Consider the following 26,603-nt stretch of genomic DNA (forward strand, 5'->3'; position numbering starts at 1 on the left):
GTTCGTCGTAGTTTCTGAATTTCCTACCATTGTATCCTTTCTTCAGGGATTGATCAAGAAACTTTTCTAGGAAATATTAATTGATATAATGTATGAGAAATTCAACCTAATAGAAAATTCAAGAAACAAATGCTAAAGGCCTATTCAAGTATTTTGAATCAACTCTCAATGAAAGCACCAAGTTGTCAATGCAAATTTCCACCGTCTTCAGTCTTGGCGAAAATGCACCTCCAAAACAATCAACACCTTTGATCAAGTACCTAAGTCTCATACGCCCACGAGGTGGGGGCGGGGGTTAGGTCAACGGATCTCCGATGCCTAAGTTAGTTTATCTGAGAAAATGTTTAAGGCTCTGATGACTAACTTAGTTTCTCTGAGAAAGTGTTTAAGGCATTTTTAGGGTTGCAAAAGTTCTAAAATTTGGTAGAATATGGGGTATTTATAAGGATAAGGCCAGCCATATAGTGTTTAATGGAGAGACATTCTCTAAATATTCCCAAGATATTTAATAGGAAATAATATCTTCAGATAATGGAGTAATTATCCCTAATTGATTTAACTTAGGATTACTTACTTGATTGGAGTCAATCTTCAATTGGGAATGTATTAAAGATATGATTTGGGTAATTAATCTTTATCTTTTCCTTGCCAAGGGCAGGTGAGCTGTGATGTGAGCTACGCATGGGAGCATCTAAGAAACCTGCCCATTTATTGAGGGCAATCTTATTTTTCTTGAATAAAAGTTCATGTGTTGCCTCTAGAATTTTTGGGACTATTTTAGGCTTCACGTGTCAAATTAGTTAGGAAGTTAGGTGGTTAAGGTGCTAGCTTGCATGCTGAGCTACTACTACTAGCTATATATATGGCTTGTATTGTGACTGATTGATGGAATCATCTAAGAAATCTCAGAAGCTTGATTCTCTCAATTCTCTCATACATTCTCTTTAGTTTTCTGCATTTTCTTCCATTGATACGTACTGTGATACATGTTATCAGTATGTGAGAGTTGAGAAATTAATCCAAAATCTCATCATTTCACTCTGCATATTCGATTTAATATCCTCCAAATATATACATAATGTTGCCGATTTAATATCCTCCAAATATATACATAATGATGCCTGAATAGGATGGCTGCTTCTTGTAATTGTATACTCTAATACTCTTACATACACCATGATGAAGAACTATGTAGGACTGTAATACCGTGTTTTTAAAATGAAAGCTTAATTTTATTGAGTATCCAACAACCAACAAATTAACAAAAGAATGAATATATCGATTACAGAGAGATCTATTACAGTGATATCCCAACAGGGATTTATTTGAACACAAAAAAATATTAAGAGATGGAGTATATGGTTGCCATTTGCCCCCATACCCTTGAATTATCCATAATTTATTACACTTTACATTTCCAAACAGTATAATTTAAAGAATAATGACTTGTCATCGTCTTAGGGCAACAATTAATCAGTAAGTACTTTCAACATGCCCGTTGGTTGACCTTGCTTGGCGTCTCCTCTTCTCTTCCGACAGTAGTTTAGCAAACCTGAAAATTATAGTAATTAAGTTACAATTTTTCACTACTCACCAATTACATGTATAAATCTGTTGGTTTAATGATAAATATTTTACCTTATGAGAGCCTCTGCATTTGTCTCATGCTTAGTAGCCTCAAACCTGCCACTGTCCAAATTAACCCGAGAAACTGGTTTTTTCAATAGCCCTTCTCCAACTTTCACAAGATTGGTCAAATTCTTCTTCGTGGCTATATCCACAGAAGCTATTGTCCCCCGAAGGGTATCATCCTACGTTTAGTATCAGAAATGATGTCAGTTTTTTGTGTCTAAACAACATTATTCTAAAAAAGCTATAGTGATGAATCTATGGATAAAATGCATTTCAGATGACGAGTTCAGTACCTGAATTCTAAGATAATTTTCTTCAGAATGAAGGGCTTGGAAAATTGAAGAAAGGTGAAGATCAACCATATCGTTACTTGCTTGACTGAAAACATTAATGATGGGGGTGGAGCCACCGCTGGTTAACCAATTCAACAAGCCCCATTTCGCTGCAAAGCGTGCATGGTATTTCATTTCAGCTTTTGATGAACCAGTTCCTAATGATATCACTAGAAATCTCCCATAGTCCATAGGTTTCACAGGAAAGACGTCTGGATTCACCTTCCTTATTTTGTTTGTAACTTCACAAACAGCAAGTAAAGTCTGCAAGGACAAAAGTGTTTTAAGTGTTTAAGTTAATTTTTTATAATCCCGAAGTTTACTTTTAAAATCAATGGTATAAATTAACAATCTGGTAATATAACTCCTCCTATCACATATACCGGATTATTTGCAGCCACGCCGCCATCTATAAGGTTGAATTCCCTAGTTCTGCCTGCAGCGTTCTTGGTTTCAAAATAATGAGCTGGAAGATAAGTTGGTGCCGCTGAGGTTCCAATGCATATGTCAGAGAGTAAGGCATCGTATGATGGCTTGTTTTTCACCTGCCAACAAAAATAAGCACATCATATTATATTACAACATATATGAGTAATTTTCTTAAATCATTTTTAGACATGAACAAACTTTACAATACTTTGACGTATAGAATACTCTGGAATATATTAAATTTTTTCGAATTAGTTAATATATTAGAAAGACGGTGAATTACGTTAAAGTTGGTGAAGATAGCTGGCTGGAGATTCTTGATGTCAAATGTGGGAATTACAACATTAGTCAATGTGTCGTGCAGTTTTTTGTTGCCCAGCCTTTCCCTAATCAAGCGATGCAAATACTTGCCATTGTATTTTGGTCCTGCTAGAGCTTTGATGATCTTTGTCGTATTAGGAAAAATTGGCCAACTGTCGTTTAAACCATTAGAGCAAAAATTATTATGAATATCCAAAATATAAAAAAATTAATTAAGTGGACATAATTAACATGTAATTAATTAAGCAAGCATTACGTGTTTTGGGGGAAGATTTTAGGGCATTGATTAATATAGAAGTCTATAATATCTTTGGCAGCGAACAGTGGGCGGTTATTCTCGTTTGGGGCTGCAAGCATAGCAGTCACAAGACCACCTGTGCTTGTTCCTGCAATCACATCAAAATAGTCGGCGATCCTTGCATCTTCACCATCCAGTTTCTGCAGTACCACCAATGACATTAATCTTATCAGTACTTAATTGGGAAAATAAATCACTTAAAGTACTATTAAAACACAGATGGTAAAGTACTTATATATATTGACAGAAAGTCTTATATACCTGAAGTTCAGATTCGAGGAGAGCAAGAATGGTTGCCGGAATGAGGCCTCTTATTCCGCCGCCATCGATACTGAGAACTGTGACTATCTTTCCAAAGACTGTGGGGGGCTCTACCCTACCGCTTCTTTCCATCAGATCAGTTAGAGAGAGAGAGAGAGAGAGAGAGAGAGAGAGAGAGAGATTTCTGAGTTATGCTTTGGGAGAAGTAGTCCTGGTATTTATAACACCAGCTTTCGTGCATGCGTGTTTCTGAGCCGGTCCTTCAGAAATGAGGCGAATTAAAATTATTGCTGTATTTAATTGACTATTTTAACTGTAGAAGTCTGACTGATGATTAAATTATAGTCTTAATAGTATCCAAACGTAACACAACAATCCGGCAAGCTCCCCGAATACGATTAGAGAGATAACAGACTCCACAAGAACTGTAGAGGAATTTCCGCACAAAACTTCTCATCTCTTAAGTTATTGTAATAATTTCGAACTTTTTTTTTTTTTTAACAATAGGAAAATTTAAAAAATAAATAAATAACCTGATGCGCCTGCTATGAGGTGTAAATATAGTTCCTTGAGAAACTTTGCTTATTTTTTCAAATATTTAACTGATCATGGATGTATATGTGGCTGCAACAAGATTTTGTCTCGACCGCTGCCAAGGTCCATTAATTATCATTAGGTTTATGGTGTGCGCATCAAACAATCTTGTTCATTTTTCAACTCGTTATGCTGATCTTAGATTTTTAGTTGATAGAGTTTTATTTTGACTGATGCAAAGGTCTTTTCATTTGCGTGCTTAATCATGCCTTTCGGATTATGGTCCATATTTTGATCTTTATCTCTATGGGTTGGGTGATATAACATTGCAGAATTCTTCAACTTTTGACAAGAATTTTATGAGTTTTTCTCATAATTATATATTGGATTTATTCAATGTCATGCTGCCGTACTTTATTAATTCAGTTCAAAAAACAGCAAAAGCGATTGAATTTATTCGATGTCAACCAATTGGTCTTATATATGGCAGTAGCCAATTCAACGATATGAGGTTGACAGATAGGATAATATGTAACTTTATCCAATCGTACTTCAAATTCTTCTTTTTAAAAAGTGAGATGAATAGTAATCTCTTAGTTTGCAAATAATTAGACTCTTAAAACGTGCCTTGAAAAAACAAACCAAAACAGCCAGATGTTAGATTAAATCAAACTGTTGAAATAATCCAAACCCCAAGAATAATCAACCTTTCAATTCGGGGTTTGGAATAAAAGGAACGAACGAATTAATCCGTCGCAGTTGAAGGATAGTTTCATCCTTATTTAATTGTTTGGGTTTGAGTATTCAAAAAGACAGGTCTAAACTTAGTCTTGGTCTAAATCAAATAGGGTGGACATGAAGGTGCTTCTTAGGGTGGGGACAAATTCTTTCTTCCACACAAGACAAAATTCGAGTTGCATTATTTGTCTAATAAGAATGCATTTGTTATACCGGATTAACTTCAAAAATTAAGTTGGACTGATTTAGACTAGATTAAATTAGATTGATATAGTAAAGCGTTTGATATAGTATCAAACTAAAAAGCAGGGTAATAAAAATCAACGAAAAAAGGACCCAATTTGAACAATCACAAAAAATTAATTCCATACAATATCATAAATTATCCAACCCACAATGAAATCCTAAATTGCAAAATACCAGAAGGGGAAACACTAAGTAGAATATATCAATGAAAATCAAAATCGGATTTTACTGGGATGCAAATTAGCCGTACCTAGTGCTTGGTTAGGCGCCTCCTCATTAGGAATGGACAATGGTTATGACGCGCAAGTAATCACGGTTATTTACCCATAACCGTTTATACTTATGCTCGCATAATCGTTTACTAGTTGGGTAATTGTCTAAACGGTTATACCGATACCATATACCTGTTTATAAATGGTTAACCATATCCATAACCGCATATCTATTTAACCCTAACCGTATATATGTTTACCCTTTTTTTTTTAACCCATTTACCCCTTTTTCTCTATTTACATGTTTTTTTGAACCATAACCATATAAAACTCCAATAATTGAAATAATAATTCACGAACTGTTGCAGTCATATTAGATTAGGAATGTGATTGTGTAAATCATAGTAGATATTAGAATGTATCTTATATTCCTATTAGGAGTAGATTACCTATTAAATGTTGTAATCCTAAAGGACTATAAATAGAGGCATAATGGGTGGAATAGAATACACCCACAATTACACATCTCTCTTTTCTCTCTACTATTGCCGCACCTTTCTCTCTCTCTCTATGGCATCCATAATTGTTCAGTAAATTATGCCTCCAACACGTTATCAACACGTTCTTAACACTGCGTTAACAAGAGAGTTTTATCTTCCATCAGGGGAGTATTACGTTTTAATTATGCTTTTTATGATTAATTAATTGTTTTATTGAATTAATATACATGCTATTGGTTCAATTTAGTTTTTCTTTGTTGAACGTGATACAACGCATTGGAGATGCAATTCTGGCTTTCTAAGAAGGATCTTCTACAAATTCAAGGGCTTTTGTTGTTTTCTGCCAATCATGTACGCTTAAAATAAAGTAGGATATTTGAAACGACTATGAAGCATGAAAACATTCCCCATGATGCATGAACACTCTATGTTTATATTTTCCTTCTGATATATATATATTGTATATGTTCATATATTTGTTTCATGCATTACACATATGTGCTATGTGGAATTTATGAGTCAAATTATATAAAATAAATTAAAAGCAATTCTAGGGTTTCTTGAACCCTAACAAAATCGAAAGAAAAAAAAAGGGAAAAAAAAGGGGAAATTGGGCTCTGTTTCACACACCAGCCCACAGCAAGCTTTGCTTGCTGGGCCCTGTTGTCGCCCCAGGCCTGCGGCCTGCCCACTCCGACGCCAGCCCAGATGCTTGGGCTTTATTCCCCACGGCTTGATATGACGCTAGCCATTTGGCTGGGCTCCCTGCGCCATAACCAGGCCAGCTCCGTGCTGGGCCCAAGTCCCACGCACCTGTTGAAGCCCAAACCAGCATCTTGGGCTACTGTCTTTGTTTCCCACCCAGGCCCATGGCCTGCAGCCCACTCCTAAGGCCATTTAGGGCCCTGCCTTTTACTCAAGGCACCCAACTCAAACCCAATTATTTTTGGGGTAATATTTTTCGACCCGATAATATTATTCTAATATTATTTAGCTTCTACAATTTACCCTATATGACTCGATTTATTGAATTAATTAAAAGTGACCTACATTCCATTAATCTGATAATGAATCCAAAATTATTGACATGAAGATCACTTTTGGACATTAACGATTCAATAATTTATTTTTATACTTTGAACCGGTATATACTTTGGTAATAACGAAGCTTTCACACTTGAGTTCTCGAAGAAACTCAAATCCACTATACTTAAATCAGCATATTGCATTCTGTGTTTCTTACAGGAACCTCTTATTATGAACTAATTGTTCATAAAACTAAATTGAACCTATAGTTTCAAATTTAGTGCCTTTGAAACCCGAAGTTTTCATAAAACAATACACCCATGAAAACCCGACGTTTTTCATGAAAACGATGTTCTTGGATTCAAGTTTGGTGTATGTTTTACTTATGGATAATCTTATTGATATTGTCCTCGAATATGAGTTAATTGAATCATGTTTCTTAATACATGTGACCGATTCAATTAAACACGTGATTAGGTAAGAATGTGGGAAAGTTAGTTATCTAGATAAATGCGTACTAAGCACACTAACTTTACACCTAAATCATATATCTAACAACGACTTCAGGTCTATCCAACCTGATTAAGAGCATTTGGCACGCTCCTCGTTGTATGGTACTGAATTACCATTTAAGGGACCTTAAATTCTCCCAGACGTTGAGTTTGTAAGGATATTCAGGATGACAATGATCATAAATGAAACTACTGAAGAAAATAGAGTGAAATATTTTTGCATCACCTCCAAAAATAAGCCTGAAGCTTTGATTTGGGGCTAATGGGTTGTCTCCCAACTAGGAATACACCACATGTGGCTACCCTGGAGCTTGGTGATTGAGCAGTTTACTTGTTTTGGCACGACCTTTTGGGACACTTAGGTCGAACAATGATGCTACAATACATCTCCTTATCTGAAGTAAGGATATTGTGCCTACAAGCACACTTTTCCAAGCATGCTCATTAGGGAAATTAATTTTCTATATCATCTCTCGCAAAGATACGAAACGACTCTCTTTTCATAGTGGATTCAAGGGAATATATATGGACTAATCCAACCAAAACGTGGACCATATAAATACTTATGGTTTTGGTTGATGAATCGACAAACTGGTCACATGTTTGTCCACACACATTGTTGTTAAACCTCATGGCTGATTATGGGTTCACGACCCTACTTATCCCTTAAGATTCGGGAGATTGGATAATGCCGGAGAGTTTATATTAAAGGTTTTCGCTAATGTATTGCATGTCGTTTTGGGTTTCTAATTGAACATCGAATTCCCATGTTCACCCCAAATAGTCTCGCCTAGTGATCATAAAGCGCAATTTAAATGATTGCCTGAATTTTGGTGAACATACCAAGTTTTCGGTTTCTGCCTAGGCCTGTGCAATCCTTGTACGCAATTATGTTGGTCTAACTTGAGGCCCATTGCCATCCAACCTATATGACGTTACAGTTGGTTACTGGGTACAAACCTAACGATTTTCGTATTTACGCATTTGGGTGTGCATTCCATGTGCCAAGTTGTGCCGCCACAACATACCACTATGGGTCCTCAAAGAAAGATGTGTATCTTTTGTCGATCATGATTCTCCTTCACACTAGCTCTCTTAGAACCCTTGCATGTGATCTCTTTACTGCTCATTTGCAGGTTGTCACTTTAATAAGACAGTCTTCCTGCCATTAAGGGGAGATAAAACCATCAACGTTACTATAGAACGACACGAATTTCGTGGATGTTACCCACTATGTCTTATCTCGATCCCCGTACCGCACATGTATGATAAGTAAGTGCGATGAATTCTAGATTTTAGAATGTTGCTCCAGACGCATTCCCTGATCTAGTTAAAGTGACGAGATCATAAACTAGCTGTAAACATGCCTGCAAGGATAAATGTATTTAACGGATGTCGAGTCAACATCCTTGGAAGGTGTGCCGCCCCTGTTGGATGGTCCGGTACACCGACGGATAGCTAATCAATCTGTCTTGGCCTGGAGCACGACATATCACTTAATTCATATGATTCACTTCCCTAGAAGAGGAAGACACAGCACAATAATGAATCTAAACTCGATCACTGTCTCAAATCATTTCCATCTCGTGAGATTAATTCAGATTTCTCTCGATATTTAAAGTTCTTGATCCAGTATACTAGTTTGGATGAGCTAAATAGAATTGAAATGAGATTATCATCGATGATGTTTTCACTTATATGGTAGCTACCGACATAAATGAAAAACGATGATATCGAACCGTGTTCTGGTGATTAAGTGACAACGTAAAACTGATTGGACAACTAAAGTTACAATCCAGTCAAATTCCTTACCAAAGTGTGTTTTGGACCTGTCGTTCCTACTGATAGGAGCATATTTAGACGACTTACTTAGCTTGTTTTCGTGCATCTATGTTGTTAATTCATAATTGTTTTAGTAGTTTAAGCCATTTTCGTGTGTTTTTAGGTTCATATGGCTAAGGAAGCAAAAAGATGCATTTTGGAGCATTTTGGAGCAAAATTGGGCTTGGAATGGATAGCATATGCTTGGAGCCAAAGTGTTGGACGAATTTGAAAGCCTTGTATGCACTTTGGACATAAAACAAAGGGCCTAGCCCAATCAAACAATCCTTTGAGCCATGCAAAACCTCTAGCCCAATCAACAACCCTTAGCCACATGCATTCACATGCATCACAACCCCAAAACCATCAAGAAACACCATTCACACACACATGCACTTACTCTTTCATCATTGCACCACCATTCACACACACATGCACTTACTCCTTCATCATTACACCACCTTCTCCATCTTTATTCCACATGCATTCATCATAATTCACCCTAGCTACCACCATTCACACACACATGCACTTATTCATTCATCATTGCACCACCATTCACACACACATGCACTTACTCTTTTATCATTGCACCACCAATTCAACACATGCATTCACACACCAACAACCTAGCTCTTTTTCCATCATTATTTCATCCACATGCACTCTCAATCATAACAACCACATTCACTCTTAAACAATCACCCACATATTCTCCCATTCCCCCTATAAAAACCCATGCATTCATACACAAAAATCACATCTCATTTTCATACACAACACATCACAAACACATCCAATCTTCCCTCATTGCCTTGAGCTACCATTCCCTTATAATCCAAACACCACTCCTCATCCATTTCCATAATTCCCCAATCCATTCAACACACCAACAACATCCCTTAGACCTTGTGCTACGACGAAGAGGAAGATAAGAGGGCCTAAACGTTCATACAATTCAAGTTTGAGTTGTTGGAATGTTTAGGTGTTTCTTTGATTCTCTTTGTTTTGTACCATGAGGAACTTCCTCTCGGCTTCATTCCATTAGATACACTCTCCCATTTCTTAAAGGATTTCGACATCAGTTTTGCTTCAAGGGTTCTTTCTTCTTAATCCTATGTTCACTCATGTTATATATTTTTATGTCAAACCTTTTGTAAACATGAAGTGTAACTAATCTCTCTCTAGGGATTCGATGTAGCCTTGCAAGATTGCCATGTAGTTAATTCGGAATTCTCATTTAATCTATCTATTTCTTGTTTCATTCTCCGATTTAATTGTGACTTAGTGTGTTGATTTTAATGCTTGATCATCATTTGAATTAACCACAGGTTGTTTAGCCAAGATTAAAGCACACATCATGCATAATCTTGGTAGATATGTGAATGAATGAAGGGAATGTTTTGCAAACATCCTGCCGAGTGTTCCCTTTGGTTTTGTGAAAGTTTCTTGTGCACTACATAGTCTTGATTAGGAACCAAAGTTGCACATCACAATTAGGCTCATGATTAGAGACATTTGATCAAATCCACACATCATATGGCTGATCATATCTAAGTGAAACAAACCTAAGAAATAAGTAGAGGGATGAGTATAATCTGACTTAACAAGCATGGACTTGGCTTAGCAATGGTGAAATCGAATCTCTAGCTTCATCTCCATTTGTGCTATCTCTTTTTATTAGCTGTTGATTCATTCATTTTGTGTTTACTTCATTTCCTTATGCTTTAATTTACAATCTGTCATTTAGTTTAATCAAAACCTAAATCCCCCTTTACCTTATTGTTCAATTTAGTTAGAAATCAATTTAGTTTATGCTTTAAAGCATTTTGAGTCTTTGGTTTGTCTTAGTGTTTTAAAGTTTAGTTTTGCATTCTTTGAGTCTAATATAGTGTTTTAGATTGTGTTTTTAGCGTTTTTGAGTCAAATCCAAGTGATTAACAATCCCTCCTAATCCCCGGTCCAGAACGATCCCTACTTACATACTTACTACAATTGTCAAAAAGAGGGTTTAATTTGTGTGCGTATAATTCTTGCATCACCTACACTGCCCAAGGTAACCCTATTGTGTTACAAGTGGGAAAGGAAGTGTTATGAGATGAATGAAATAGTTCTATATGATGCACGTCTTACGACGCAAGGTTTCTCTCAAACGTCCTATGATTAATAATAGCATTATGAAATGTGGTTAGTGCTTTCTCCATGGAGATATAGATAGGAGATTGACATGTGAGTTCCCGAAGAATTACATGGACCGGTTCAAATAGTTCCAAAACCACGGAACACCCTCTTAAACTTGTTTTGAGGCATTCACTTAGGTATCGTTTGGTATGCAGACGGGACGGGATGGGACAAAACGGAATGGAACGGAGCGGGAGCAAAGATGCCCTCGGATGGAAACAAGGAGGAAAAAGAAGGAGACGGAGAGGTTATAATTTTGTGTTCCACGGATGTGGAACGAGTCGTTCCAGAGGGGTGAGGTGGAACGAAAATTCACCCAAAACTCGTCCCGTGGAACAGCTCGTTCCACCCGTTTTAGGCACACCAAACGTGGGACGGAACGCCTTGTCCCACTCTGTTCCGTCCCATCCCACGTACCAAACGGTACCTTATGGATTGAAAAATCCGACAGAAGTGGTATACCCGTGTACGTGATTATTTGATCAATCAAGGATGAATTATACCTTTGCGTGTTAAATTATGAAGTCTTATTCCAAATTGCTAGAGTTACAGTTTATGTCGTTGACATGAATCTCACTAAAACTCCGGAAGAGTTTGAGAAAACTGCCTTGCACCTGAAGATGGAATTTGAGATGAAGGATATTGGGAAAACTCGTCTATGCTTTGACCTGAAGTTCAAGCATTATTCTGACAGTATTTTGGTCTACCAGTCGAACTACACCCCGAATGTGTTACTTTTGAGTATACATTTGATCGTCTATACGTTATATGCACATAAGACTCTAACGAGGTTATGGAATCCGAAATTCCATATCTAAAGTTCAACTTTGCGCTTCGTTGTACTTAGCTTATTGTATTTAGACAAGACATCTCATTCGCTATTGATCTATTAGTAAAGATGCAGTAACACGCCTGCACGCATCCACTTGATTGGTATTAAAAACGTATCCTGAAGGTATTACATGGGCAAATCCCAACATATCACAGTGGATCCAACCCCCTTGATCCTCAGAATGATGCTTGCCTTGTTTGTTATGCTGACACTGGTTACTTATCAAACCCGCACAAGGCAAAATCCCCAAATGGTTATTCATTACCGTTAGGGATATCGCAATATCTTGAAGGTCCACGATATGACCTTAGTTGCGAAATCTTCAAATCGTTCCAAGACTCACCTCACTTTACTACGCCACAAGTGAGACATGGTTAGGAGTTCTTGTGGAGAATTTCGAAGTACTTGATATGTTTTCATCCATTGTTGAGTCCCGACGACGATCCATGAAGATTATGTTGCATGTATCAACCCGACCAAACCATGATACATTAACGAAGTCAACGCCAACACATATTGCATCTACATCTACATTAGCAAAGCATCAGGAGATTAAAGTCATGCAAGCCGATCCCAGACAACCTTGCCGACCTTTACACGACGTCACTGCCGAAGTCAACCTTCCAGAAGCTTGTCTAAGGAATTGGTATGCCTAATTACTCATATGCAATGCTTGTAGTTCTCATTTGGAAGTTACGTCAAACTCAGGGGAAGTATCCAGAAGTATGCTTACTTGATCTTAATGTACTCTTTTCCCCTATGATTAGGAACATTTTTCCCACTAGGTTTTTGCTACCTAACTAGGGTTTAACGAGGCACCCATCCTAGGCTGATCATACCCCTGTGAGCTCTTCTACTTGCGTCCAAAAGACGTATAATTTTGACTTAATGCAACTTCTCACTTTTCTTCTTAGACTATGGGTTTTCTCCACCTTGGGTTTTACCATAGAGAGGATTTGTGAGTTTTACTTTTTATGTATTCTTCCTTTGATTTGAGACTCGTATTCGCCTATTGTGCCGACGACTTCATCAACTGTACTTACTTCATCACTGAAGACCTGATGCACCATTTACTTGAGTATTTACACACTCAAGGGGGAGTGTTGCAGTCTTATTAGATTAGGAATGTGATTGTGTAAATCCTAGTAGATATGGGAATGTATCTTATATTCCTATTAGAAGTAGATTACCTATTAAATGTTGTAATTCTAAAGGGTAAGGAATTAGCCTTCCTTACTACTATAAATAAAGGCATAATGGGTGGAATAGAATACATCCATAATTAAACATCTCTCTCTTCTCTCTACTATTGCCGCACCTTTCTCTCTCTCTATGGCCTCCATAATTGTTCAGTAAATTATGCTTACAACACGAACAATATTTTTAACTATTATCAATCAAGGTAATATGATATATTTGCTAAGAATTGATTTGTTACTAACAAAATACCTCTCATTACTTGAGCAAGCATATTGGAAAGAAAATTCATGTATTTTAGACATATTTTTTTTCTATACCCAAGCAAGTCTTCAATTATAACATCTATACGATTACAAAGTAAAGCTTCTAAAACTCAAGGTAGTCATTATCTTAGGTTGAGGATATTATAATCAATATGCACCAGGACTGGATGTTTTAAGCACTAGCACTGGAATCAATAAGCATTAGCATTGGATGTTATAATTGAAATGGATGTTATAATCAACATGCAATTTTTATGGAAAGTGAATGTTGTGATTTAGCTTAGCATAGGTTTTTTGTTTTTTGTTTTTTTTAAATTTTATGTATATATTAAAATAAACGGTAAATGGGTACCCATTTATAACTGTAGTTAATACCCATAACCGTCCATATAAATTTCACGGATAAACGGTTACTCATAACTGTAACCGTGAAATTTAAATGGACAGGTAACTACGGTTACCCATAACCGATGGGTATTTGCCCATTCCTATTCCTAATGTCCCTGGTCTTCTTAGGGAGTCACCTCCTGATGACCCTAGTCTTCTTAGTGAGTCACCTTATGCCTTTGGCACATCATTGTCAACGCAACATCTCAATGAAAAGCCTGACCAAGCTGACCCAAAGAGATAAGAAGAAATTAGATCAACCCAAAGAGATTTCAGAAGAAATTAGACCGACCCAGAAAGATTTTAGAAGAAATTAAATTGACCCAAAGAAGTTTTAGAAGAAATTAAACAAGGAAGAAGAGAATTCAGCATATTGTACCAGTTGCTGAATTAGGTTGTAGCGGTGCATTGGCGAAGCAAAGTAGCACAGGTTGCCAAAGCAGATGAAGCAATCGGTATGAGGACGATGGAAGCAAAGCAGGTGTTAGGAGACGGGATTAGCAATCTTCTCCTTTCGGAGGGGTCTCGCTAAGAACATCTAGCGAAGGATTTACTTGGAATGAGTCACACTTAGCCTCATTAAAGTTAGTCTCCTTTTGCACCAAACACGGACTAATAAGTCAGTCTACTCTAGTGAAACTTAAGGATGCCAAACAAACGTGCCCTAAGTGTTTGCCATGTATTATCTGTTGGTTATTTGTTATATTTTCTTAAAGATTCAAAACTCTATTTGTTATTTTAAATAATAAATATGAAGAGTCATATCTTTTACCAAGGGTTATATAGAGTTTTATAAATAGGAAACTCCTCAAACGTTAATAGAATGATTAAAATGTCTTCCTTCTCTCCCTACAATAGTACTCATTTATGATCCTTATTATCTTCCTACTCATCTTGATTATCAATGGGCAATTGATCACTACTTGGCACCCCGTCTACCGTAATTGTGCTTATGGATTAGACACTCTGTGAGATTCAAGGGTTGTATCTTGGAGTTGTAGATAGCCGTTATAACCGGCATGTAGGGAGGCATCTACGGCTTTAGGACAGTGACAACACACCTCTCTTGATATCACAGGCCAGATCATTCTTTACTTTTTCCTTTTTACTGCTTTATTTATTGATATATGTGTTTGATGCATTTGAGTATTATCTAATTGATTGAATTTACATGTGTATTATGATCATAATCATTTATATTATCCTACAACTAAAGTCGTAAATAGCATCTCTACTATCGTGGAAATCCCTATGAATTTATATGTGTTGTTATTTTGGTTGTGTGATCAATTATCACAATTTATTAATTTCGTAATTTAACGAAAAGGTGTTTGCATGTATATGCATCGATTATCCATGATACGTATCTCTTTATAGGACTACAGTATACATAGAAATATTTTAAATTAGGGTTCTGACAGGTTGAATATAAGTTCAATATTCTTTGTGCTTTCTTGCTTGTGTAATTGTTTTCTTGGTACCTTCGATGACTTAGCATTGTGGTATAAAAGATTGAGATTAGGAGTTTGCATCTAGAATTATTTGAAGAAAAAAAAACCTTTTAAACTCGTCACTTTTCTTGCCTGGTAAATATTCGTACAGGCATCAAATGCCAACAAGAATTATGTAGTCTTGCAGATCCTTCCTAGTACCACAAAATCCATATATTATTTGCTAAATTTCGTTGTGAGTTGATTGAGTTATGATCATTTTAAGCAATGACTTAGAATATGGAAATTCTGGACGAAAGCATGTTAATTTGGGTTTCAGATTCTATGTCGTCAAAAGGGAAAAGTAATGCTCTATGTAGTTATATATATATATATATATATATATATATATATATATATATCATACTAAGAAATAAGTGAAATTGGTTTTCTGGAACCAGTCATTGGAACAATTAATTTTATATATGATTATACCTACATGCTTCTTGTTCTTGAAACTGCATAACTGTTTGGTAATAATTAATTTGACCGAAAGGGGCTGGTATTATAGTTTGATTGCATCTTTACATGGTACAAAACTTGGAAATGCAGTTAGATCGCATCTCTTTGATATTAGACACTTGCCTTTGATCATGTTTTTCGCAAACTTGCATGGTTGCAGTTAAAAAAAAAAGACACAATCTGTCAAAAATCGTATAAAAAAACATACAGTATGACTTAAACGCTATAAGTAAAAGTTGGTTTAATTGGGTGGTAAACTAAATCATAGAATATGAATTTATTGAGTTTTCATGGCTCTTTGATTTTCGTTTGTTAGACACCTTGTTATGTCTAAAAATTCATTCATTGGCTCTTTGATTTTGCAGTATGTACTTTCAAAAGTTTTACTTGCACTATTAACTTCTAATGTTACTAATATTGTCAATCATTATATATATGAGTGATTATATATTGACTACAGAAAAGTGTAATTTAAGATGGACTGCTGACTTTGTATGCCTCAGTTCTTTCAATGCATTTGATGATAAAATAATTTAATAAAATCAAAAGTGTAAATATAAGTCGGTGCCGTGTCACTATGGGATTTGGTCAAAACAGTATATTTGTTGATCTTCTTGGTTTATACTTTTGTACAAAAAAAAAAAAAAAAAAAAAAAAAAAAAACTTGGGATAGTATATTTGGGTTTTATTTTTCAATCTCTTAACCAGATGTTACAAATTGTGAATTATATGTTGATTGAGTTTTGCTTTGTTGAATTTTGGTATCACAGTGAAAATAAAGCTACTTTTTGAGAACAAACAAATAATATTAAACTTTTTTTTCAAGGTGCGTGTAATTTACTCTTACTTTTGATATCTTATATATACTGAAATTGATTTGAGATTTTCATGAAATTAATTTTTCTAATGAGCACCATAATGTGGTGGTATGTTTCATTGCTTGTACTCATGTTTATTCTAGTGAAACTATGAATGATTCTGCACCTTAAACAATTTATATCTGAAGTTATGACTAAAATATTTTTAGCTTGCAGTTAGTTATAACGTGCAGGTTTAAAAGCATTGACGAGCAAATATATGACCAATAAACTTATATATACCTTGTGAAGGCAATCATAATAAAATGACTTGTTAGTCATTTGTCTACATGTCTCGTGGAGACTAAATGCAAAATTGTTGAGGGGAATGTGCTTAATCCCGTAAGGGAGTCACCTAAGGAAGAAATCCAACTTCTGTAATTGGAGATCCCATGAAGGAAGTTCAATGTGGTAGAAACAATCCATATTGCGTGGCTAATTCTAGCACTCATATTATAATGAAGATATCCATGAGATATTCTTCCTCTTATCCCTATGACATTAGTGCTATTTTATGTGACATTAGGAAGGGTATTAACCCTGAATGAGTTTCGAGGCGGGCAATCTCCCGTAGGGTACATGTCACATGTACTCTTAGAGAACTCATCTAAGTGAGAGTAGTTGTGAGGCCACAACTGTGAGGATTGGGCTATTCTCTAATAACTCTCATGAGAATCAAGATTAAGTGCATGGCCATAAATAGCGCTAACCCGCGCCAAGTTTTTTATCGATACCATATGTATTACATTTAGTATTCTGGTCAAAAGGAGTCTAGTTCAAGACATAGTTCACTATGATTCCTTCAGATGAAAGTTGTTAACACTAAGTGTAGGTTCAAGTCCAAAAGACACCTACACCCATTGCATGGAATACAAGTTGCCCAAATTTCTTCCATTAGTATCTATATGTTTTTGTCTTATACACTTATATGGAGTTTGAATCTTGTGGGGGATTGTTGGTTATTTGTTTTATTTTCTTAAAGATTCAAAACTTTACTTGTTATTATTTTAAATAATAAATATGAAAAGTCATATCAATTAGAGAAGTCATGTCTTTTACCAAAGGTTATATAGAGTTTTATAAATGGGAAACTCCTCAAAACGTTAATAGAACAATTAAAATGTCTTCCTTCTCTCCCTACAACAGTACTCATATATAATCCTTATTATCTTCCTACTCATCTTGATTATCAATGGGCAATTAATCACTACTTGGCACCCCGTCTACTGTAATCGTGCTTATGCATTAGACACTCTGTGAGATTCAAGGGTTGTATTTTAGAGTTGTAGATAACTGTTATAACTGACGCGTAGAAAGGCGTCTACAGCTTTAGAACAATGACAACACGCCTCGCTTAATATCACAAGCAGATCATTCTTTACTTTTTCCTTTTTACTGCTTTATTTATTGATATATGTGTTTGATGCATTTAGATATTATCAAATTGATTGAATTTACATGTGTATTATGATCATAATCATTTATATTAAGGAAAAATAATGAAAAGGGCTTGAAAACTTTGAGTTTTAATGATAAGGACAAAATATAGGATAAATTGAATAATAACAGGATTGACTTTTTAGTGTAAAAATGTAGTTTTTTGTTAAAGTGAATAATATTGTGGGCTTTTCGTTAAAACTCCCTTTATATTATCCAACATTATCTAATAGATAATTATCTGTCTTAAGGTAGACCTAAGTATTTGTTACATTTTGAATAGACTGATGCACACTACTCATCACACTAATCCTGTTCTCAACTTACACATAAGAATAATACGTGATTGATAGACTAAGTATTCTTTTCGAAATTACCACTTAATTTACTCCATAAGTTTGCCTTTTCAGAGTGAATAGTAAAGTATGAAAGTATAATACGAGATTGATTTTTGGGCTGCCAGAGCCTTTTTAGAGTGAATAGTAAAAGTGATTGCTTGTCATCGCCAACAGGTAGGATAGCTCTAATGTGGGAGGCAAAACTGAAAAAAGCATGAACAGATTTCAAATTTTAATTTACACCAAATTGCCTTCTCAATTTTGAATGATGAAAGGTAATTTATTTTTATACTGATGTGTTTTAATAATTAATTATTTTAAAAGAACTGTTATTAGCATTCAAAAAATTTCATTTATACTCCTCATAAATGTAGTTTTATTTCTAATTATATAAAGTTTAAAATGCAAAATGAAATTTTTGAAATGCCAATAATAATTTTCAATTTTAATTCCGAATACATTAACACTTTATTAGAGTTCAGGTTTTGTTTTTTTCATTCGATTCTTGATGGTAAACACTTGGGACAGGCCTATTTATTTGGGCATGTTTACTTACCAAGTTATCGGAATAAGGATATGGAGAATTTGGTATCAAATAAACAATCACATGTTAATCTCATTTCTCATTGATTTTTTTTCACTTTTCAGGTACGAGAATACCCAGATGCATTTATGTTTTCCATTCTTTTGGTTCTAGCAAACATAAGAATATGAATGATATCAATTTCTTACAAATTTATTTTTTGTAAGTAAAACAAGCCTGGTCTAAAACTATATTAATAGAATTCTGGTTGTCAATTAAATTTCTATGAAATTACCATTCTAACTGTAACATCCCACATCGTCCAGGGGAGTGGATCATGTAAGCCTTATATGTATATTCTCATCTCTACCTATCACGAGGCCTTTTAGGAGCTCACTGGCTTTGGGTTCCATGAGAACTCCGAAGTTAAGCGAGTAGCGCGCAAGAGCACTCCCATGATGGGTGACCCACTGGAAAGTTCTCGTGTGAGTTGCCAGAAATAAAACCATGAGGGTGCGGTAGGGGTCCAAAACGGACAATATCGTGCTACGGTGGAGTTGTGTCCGGGATGTGGTGGGGGTCCGAGTCGGGATGTGACACTAACCTTCTAATTAAAATTGAAAAGAAAAAAAAATATAAGCAATTTAGTAATTACAAACCACAAATTATTTTTGTATGCAAACCTCATAACCATGTAATAATAACATAATCGCCCACCTCACTTGTCTCTAACCCACCTGCAAATTATGTAGGCTCTTCCTCTCCTCCAAAACCCTAATTGCCCTCTGCCAGACCTACCACCCAAAAACTTCTCCCACATCCTCTGCGTTTTCCCCCATGACCCTTTTATCGCCGCCCCCTGCCTCTTTGACCCATGAACCCTAGACTGGAGCACCTCCCACCATGAATCGGCATCCAATGTTCTGAAGGTATGAGCCTCATTATTTAGTCTCTACATCTTATGCAAGGTTGGAGGAAGAAATTTTTACGCATTAAAAATCTCTTGCAATTCATTAGATGTGTCATTGAAATACATATATTAATCATGATTTATCACTCCTCGATTACTTATTTTGTTGCATTCGATTGTTTTTACCCTTTGTTGCAGGGTTTGGTTTCATCCAAGTAGAGTTCCATATTATACAACTTTTGGGAGATGTACTAGGATTTGGATCCTATCCGGATCCAAATTGTGGGGATTCTAGAGATTCTTACATCTTACCCATTCATCGTACATCGTGCAGTCAGAAATTATTTGACTTTTTTTATTTAAAAATTAAACACAAATAATATCTGACGAAAGCTAGCCACATGATGTACGATGAACGGCTATGATGTGAGGATCCCTAGGATCCCCACAAAGAGGATCCTTATCCGAAGTACTAAAGTTAGTGATGATTTTAGTGTTGTAAGTAATAATACGACAAACGACTATGATGCGAGGATCCCTATGATCCCCACAAAGAGGATCCTCATCCAATCGAAGTTAGTGATAATTTTAGTGTTGCATGTAATAATATCTTAACAAATTATTATAAAATTTTCAAAGTATTGCCTAACTCATAAGTTTGGTTTTATTTTACTAATGTTAGTAATTATTTTTCATAAATTCATGTAACTCATACCATAATGGAAAGAAAATTAAATTGCACACGAATAACGCCTGTACTGGTTGCTAGTGTTCATTATGTTTCCTTTCTTAATCCAATGACTACTCATTCTAATTTCTTCTTATTCTAATTAAGCATACAATAAGAGAACTTCCCTCCACAGGTGAGCCACGTGCGCATTCCTTGCGCATCGGTTGATTTAAACAAATCTCGACCTTCCATTTTTTTTTATTCAAATGAAAACGAGTCGCTAAATTTGATTTGTTCAACTGATGTGCATGTGGCTCATGTGCAGTAGCGAAACTCTCCATACAATCTCCAATTCCCCAAATGTTGCTCCGCCTCTGTTACACAACCCGCCGCTACTGCCACCACCACCGTCATCACAATCCCGCCCGCTTATTTTCCTCTTCCACTTCCAGAAACCCCGACGAGCCCCCCAACAATTTCAAGAATTCCGATCAAGTCCCCCATCCTCCGTCTGTTCTACACCGCCGCTTAAACCCTCTGTATTCTGTCCCTGGCGCTTCCTCTCTCCCTCACGCCGCCGCTATCGTGCTCTCCGGCACTCTCGCCTCCGCCCTGATCGCCTTGTTCGTCGTCGTTTCGACGGACTGCTACGACAAGTCGTTGAATCCTGTACATAACGGAGTACGACATGCCGTCCTCAAATCCACCAAGTCGTTCAGGAAGCTTCTCCACCACGCTAAACAGACCGGCGTCGGCGCCTCCGTTCTCTGGCACTCTCTCAGCCCCATCTTGTCCTCTGCCAACCACGAGGTCCGCTCCGGCTTCGAGCTCCGGGTCGCTGCATTCCTTGCCGATATTGCCGCCGCCAATGCCAGCCGAAGGGTCGCCCTTGTTGGGGCTGGAGGTGGCGCCGTTGTCGATTGGCTGCTCGAGTCGGTGGCTGTCCCTAGGGATGGGTGTGGGAGCCAGGCCGAGTCGGCTAGAGCTCTCGCCTTCTTGATCTCCGATCCTAATGTGTCCGCCCCCGTGCTGGGCAGGCCCGGCGCCGTTCCCAATCTCTTTAGGTTCACTTTCTCCTGCCAGCCTCATCCGTCTAAGAAGGTAAGCTTTCTCCATTCTTCTCTTGAATTTCGTTGAATTTTTCGAATTAGGAAATGTTTGGACCCAGCAATCCAGGAGTTTCTTATGCCAAGTATTTGGAGGGGCTTGCAGCACATTCTGCTCCATTGTTCCTCTGCCACTTCTACAATATCTACATTTCGCATATAGCTGGTGGGCAGGTCATTGCAAGACAGGTACTTTTCGAGTTTTCGGGATTCTTTAATCCTGCCTAAATGATTCTCAGTCTTGAAATTTATGTTAATTGTTCTGAATTCTGAGGCGGTGTTGCTGAAGTTGCGTAAATTCTAGAGTACATCAGCGTATGACATACATTATTGAATTTGCGGGGGGAAATGTGACGGAATTTAGTGTGCGACTCTAAGATTAAGCCGCTTAAAATACAATGCATTGATGTAGAGTAGAAGGTCTCCAACTTTCAGCCCATTTCGTTGAAGCATGAAAGTTTTGATCTTTGTGTGGAAAGATGAGGTTTTTTCTAGTGCTTTTTTACAGTACGGAATCAACTGACTAGTAACTACTTTTGCATTCTGCAAACTGGGATTGGTGAATTTCAGGTATCTGAGAAGTTGCTGGAAGGAAGGGAGTTGGGGTTTTACACATGGGAAGGGGACGTGCAGGAGTTGTTGAAAGGTGTTCGTGAGAAGGTCAACAAGCTTGGAGAGGTTAATGCCTGAGAAACTATTTGTATATGGTCTCATTTGGTTGAGTTTCTAGTTGTGTTTACTTCCTAGTACTTAGAAGTTGGAAATTTTTGTTTTGTGAGTACAGCATTGGACTCGAGATGACAAAAACAAACGCTTAAAAGAAACAACAAAATCATTTCGGTATTTGGGGCAGACAGTTCGTTGGATCATCCTAGAGCCCAAGTAATCTGAATCAAACTGCTCGGGAGATCACTTATCGTTAAGAATGTCTAAATTTATTTTCTCCTTTCTTTTTTTGAATTTCTCAGATATTAATAGCTGCTTTCAAACATTGGTTGCTAAATTCATCCTTGCATTTTCTGGTGCATTTGTGTCACAGCAGTGATCGCTAGCAATGGTTTTCTGTTCTGTTATCAGGTAGCATTGGTCTAGGGTGGACTCATTTTTGTGTAGAAGGTGATTTTTCGACAGGCTTAACTCTACGAGCTGGAGATGAACACCATTGCATCACTTATCTAGAGAGAAGACGAGGACGTCTTGTATACTTTTCTTCCGTAAGGCTGCGCTGAGCACAAGAAGCAGCTTCTGCGCAAGAATCGTGGATTTTCCTAGTCTTTCAGATTTTGGAAGCCCTTGTAGTAGTATCGTAGTCTTAGGATGATGTACAAGGGGATTGAGAAAGCACCCAAACTGCAACTAGATAGTTTTAAGGGAAGAATATGTTAACAAATGCAAGAATATTGATACTGAATTATTACTGAGTTAACTCAGAGATGGCAATTTTAAACCTCTTTTGATTTGTATGGGTGGATGACTGGGATGACACTTTATGGATTTAAACATAGTATCGATACATATATAAATAAATTTTGTTATATTACAGGTGGAATAATAATGCCACATAAGAATTTGATGATTACACTAGGAAAAAAAATCACTCCACCAAATTATTCCAGTTGTATTACTGTATCTATATTATCGATTTTTTTTTCATTTGATTTAATTGTTTAGATAAATGCTCTAGTACATGGTCTAATATCTTAGTAGATATGGTGTTGGCCTTTTACATATGCGTTCGGTTTGAAATTTCTTCTTTCTCCTAAATTATTTTAATTGTTTTGAACTCTCTCCATTCCCCTTAATAATAGTAATAGTAAATTGAAAAAACAAAAAGATAAAACCTCTATGGGATGACTCAGTGATTGGAGACGAATTTCAAGTCTGTATTTCACGCAGCACTTCCTGGATTTGATTTTCTGGCACTTCTAGATCACACTATTGTCTGGTGACTAAAGAGATGCTGAAATGATTCTGTAAGTCTTCTCGACTTCCAAAAAAGTGAACTATTATGACAAAACTATCAGCTCCTCTCCCTTAATGAAAAAACAATAAGATATATAAATGCTCTACTATGACAGTGAGTTTAGGAGCACGTGCTGCTTAAGACCAATTCAGATTCCCAATCGGATCAAGTGGGGAAGTCAAACAACGTAATGCAGACTATAAATTAGACTAATTAGTTTGATAATCCAACAAAAGATAAGGGGAGATTTATTTTATAATCGGGTGTGTTATTTACATATTTTTTAAATTTTCGGACAATTTTTATTAATTTTTATCTTTTAATTTTCTTTAATTTATATAATTCGATGACGAAAAATTAAAAAAATATATGAGAAGTACAAAGGAGTTATGGATATCATAACTCTTTTACAATATCTAGCGTTTTTAATTGATAATACATTAGGGATTGATATATGATACGTAACAGTGAAATTGAAAGCCTTCGTAAAAGAAGCGATGCAACGTGGGAGGTCAGCTTATCACAGAATATGAATCCCCTGCTTCTTTGACCTCCTGTCCCCTCTCAACAAAAAACATGCATTATCATATAACATTTGCATTGTAATAACTTAGCAGCAAATGGGTTAAAAAATTCATGAGCCACACATGCCACGATCAACAATGCAACTGGTCGACAAATTTGCGTCCCTAAAGATCGCGAATCGACAATCGAAAGACTCTTGTTAATTTAGAGATAATATTTAAGTGCTGACCATAAGACGTAGTAAACTTTTGGCCTAAACATTAATAATTTGTGGTCAAGTTCTAGTGGCAAGTTGTACATATCGATACGGGGCTTCCTGTCCTTACGTGGCTTATGGTTTGGTTATGGCAGCTCACTTATAAGACTTGAGTTCTGTGCTTCTGGAACTTCCAGCAATGTCTTCAAGTCTCAACCAAATATATAGCAAATAATATTTTAAAGAAATTATAATGGTATTATTATCAAAGTAATATTTTTCTTTTGAAAATTTTACTAGTAAATAGTTGAAAAAATTCTATAAATTATTTTGTTACAGTAATCGAACCTAGTTTTGATTTCGATCCATGAAGTCAGTAAACGTTTGGGTAGTAGAATCATTTCAATTCTTGACTTTTATGTATTTACTAACACATAAACATGAGCATTTCTAATTTATGACTTCTCTTTGCGTTTGCAAACACATGAAAATTAACGAGTTATATAAATTTCATATTATACTTTGCATTTGTAATTCAATACGTGAAAAATTAAGAATTAAATTGATTAGAAATATAGTTTATATCATTTTATTTATTCTCTCCATATTGCCCTAGGTAACATTTCTAAATTCAGCCTATCCAAAACCCTAGGCAACATTTCTAAATTCAGCATGTCCAAAAGCCTAGGCAGCGTTTAATTTCAGAAAAATTGTCCAATGAAATTACAAAGTCTAGATCCAAGTAATAAATATAGTGTGGCCACGAGTCTAGAGATAAAAGATAGGGATCCATCTAAATCTTGATTGACAAGCCCTGATCCCAATATCCCTCTAATACCTGGATGGGTACATGCTAGCTGACACCCAAGGGTAACGAAGCTATTTTAAACATGCCTACAAAGAAAATATGTAATTATAAAGAAAAATGCCATTAACGTGTGCATACAACTAATCAAGAATAATGTGAAAGAATTATTATAAAAAGATATGAACAAAGGAATGAGTCCTACACAGAGAAGACTCGAAGATACCTATGCGTAAGTGCCCTAACGCCGAGATCGTGTGCCTTGATTCTAACTCCTGAAGGGGGCGTAAAACAAAGGATGAGTGGACCAAAGTTTATAATAATAATACTAATAATAAGAAAACCATTTTCTTTCTAAACATACTAACCCCACCTATTTTGAAAACACATATGTATAGTATGACATAATAGGTTTTCTAAAAACTCTAGCATGCCATGAAAAACATTTGTAAAACAAGTATGTAGAATCCAAAGCACTAGTGCTCAGTAAAGGTAATATAGTCGCCCGAAGGCAAATCTGTAAAACATCCGTAAATCACATCATTGATGTACTCAACTAGGGGTATCATAGTGACTTGAAGGCATAACCATCACCCGAAGGTGAAGTTGTACGACACTGGGATACACAAGTGAAGAAATATAGGGTTCATCACCTGAAGGTGAAGCTGTACGACTTTGGGTTACGCTAGAGAAGAAACATATATATATATATATATATGTATATGTATGTATATATGTATGTATATGTATGTATATGTAGTGGGTCCATCACTCGAAGGTGAAGCTGTACGACTCTGGGTTACGCCAGAGAAGAAACAAATATATATATATATATATATATATATATATATATGTAGTGGATCCATCACCTGAAGGTGAAGCAGTACAACTTTGGGTTACGCTAGAGAAGAAATATAGGGTCCATCACTTGAAGGTGAAGCTCTACGACTCTGGGTTACGCGGCTTACGCCAGAGAAGAAATATAGGGTCTATCGCCTAAAGGTGAAGCTGTATGACTCTGGGTTATGCCAGAGAAGAAACATTTACACACCGACACTAGCCCCGGGCTAGTGAAGCTGGGAGTATGTCATAAATATCATCAACTATGTCCAATGGTCATAGACGTCTACATACTCGGTTTTGTGTATGTGTTATATGATAACCCACTAGATAAGCATCGAAAACGTATCTCAAAAATCTCATATCAAATCTGGAGCTCAAAAGCTCAAGGCTTCATCTCATAAATCCATGATAAATCATTTTCGTAAATCCATAGAATTCCATATACGAAAAGCCAATAATTCATAACCCTTAGTAAAACGTAAATTTGATAAATCATAAATATTTCGTAAAAGCAATTTAAATAAATCATAAATTCTCCGTAAACCATAAGTATGAAAATCCATGAAACATAATAAACATATTCAATTCATGAAATATGCAATGCATGCAAGCCTAATATTTTATAAAAACATGCAATTAAAGAAGGGGTCCACTCACATATATTTTGTTCCCGGGGAGCTGCTCAAACTAGAGAAGACGATGTCACTTCCCACCGACTCACCTAAACACAAATAGAGGCCATTCAATAAAACT

At 36.2% G+C, this 26,603-nt stretch overlaps 2 protein-coding genes across 3 annotated transcripts; one reads left to right on the forward strand and one right to left on the reverse strand.

The window, feature by feature from the left end:
• Positions 1–1,229: 1,229 nt before the first annotated feature.
• On the reverse strand, positions 1,230–3,441 carry LOC137716883 (patatin-like protein 2). The gene is made up of 7 exons (XM_068456241.1): positions 3,274–3,441; positions 2,971–3,152; positions 2,677–2,866; positions 2,348–2,509; positions 1,926–2,228; positions 1,639–1,811; positions 1,230–1,552 (listed from the first exon to the last, which is right to left on the reverse strand). The coding sequence occupies exons 1-7, from the start codon at positions 3,403–3,405 to the stop codon at positions 1,474–1,476; spliced, it is 1,221 nt and encodes a 406-aa protein (XP_068312342.1). The 5' UTR covers positions 3,406–3,441; the 3' UTR covers positions 1,230–1,473.
• Positions 3,442–21,560: 18,119 nt separating this feature from the next.
• On the forward strand, positions 21,561–22,992 carry LOC137716885 (probable inactive heme oxygenase 2, chloroplastic). 2 transcript variants are annotated; one of them, XM_068456242.1, is made up of 4 exons: positions 21,561–21,707; positions 22,089–22,196; positions 22,303–22,436; positions 22,596–22,992. In XM_068456242.1, exons 1-3 carry the CDS (start codon positions 21,567–21,569, stop codon positions 22,402–22,404), a joined length of 351 nt encoding a protein of 116 aa, XP_068312343.1. In that variant the 5' UTR covers positions 21,561–21,566; the 3' UTR covers positions 22,405–22,436; positions 22,596–22,992. The 2 variants fall into 2 exon arrangements, with proteins under 2 accessions (XP_068312343.1, XP_068312344.1); XM_068456243.1 differs by having other exon boundaries at positions 22,303–22,400.
• Positions 22,993–26,603: the final 3,611 nt, after the last annotated feature.

The sequence above is a fragment of the Pyrus communis genome, chromosome 15, assembly GCF_963583255.1.
Source record: "Pyrus communis chromosome 15, drPyrComm1.1, whole genome shotgun sequence".
In the NCBI taxonomy this organism is placed as follows: Eukaryota; Viridiplantae; Streptophyta; class Magnoliopsida; order Rosales; family Rosaceae; genus Pyrus; species Pyrus communis.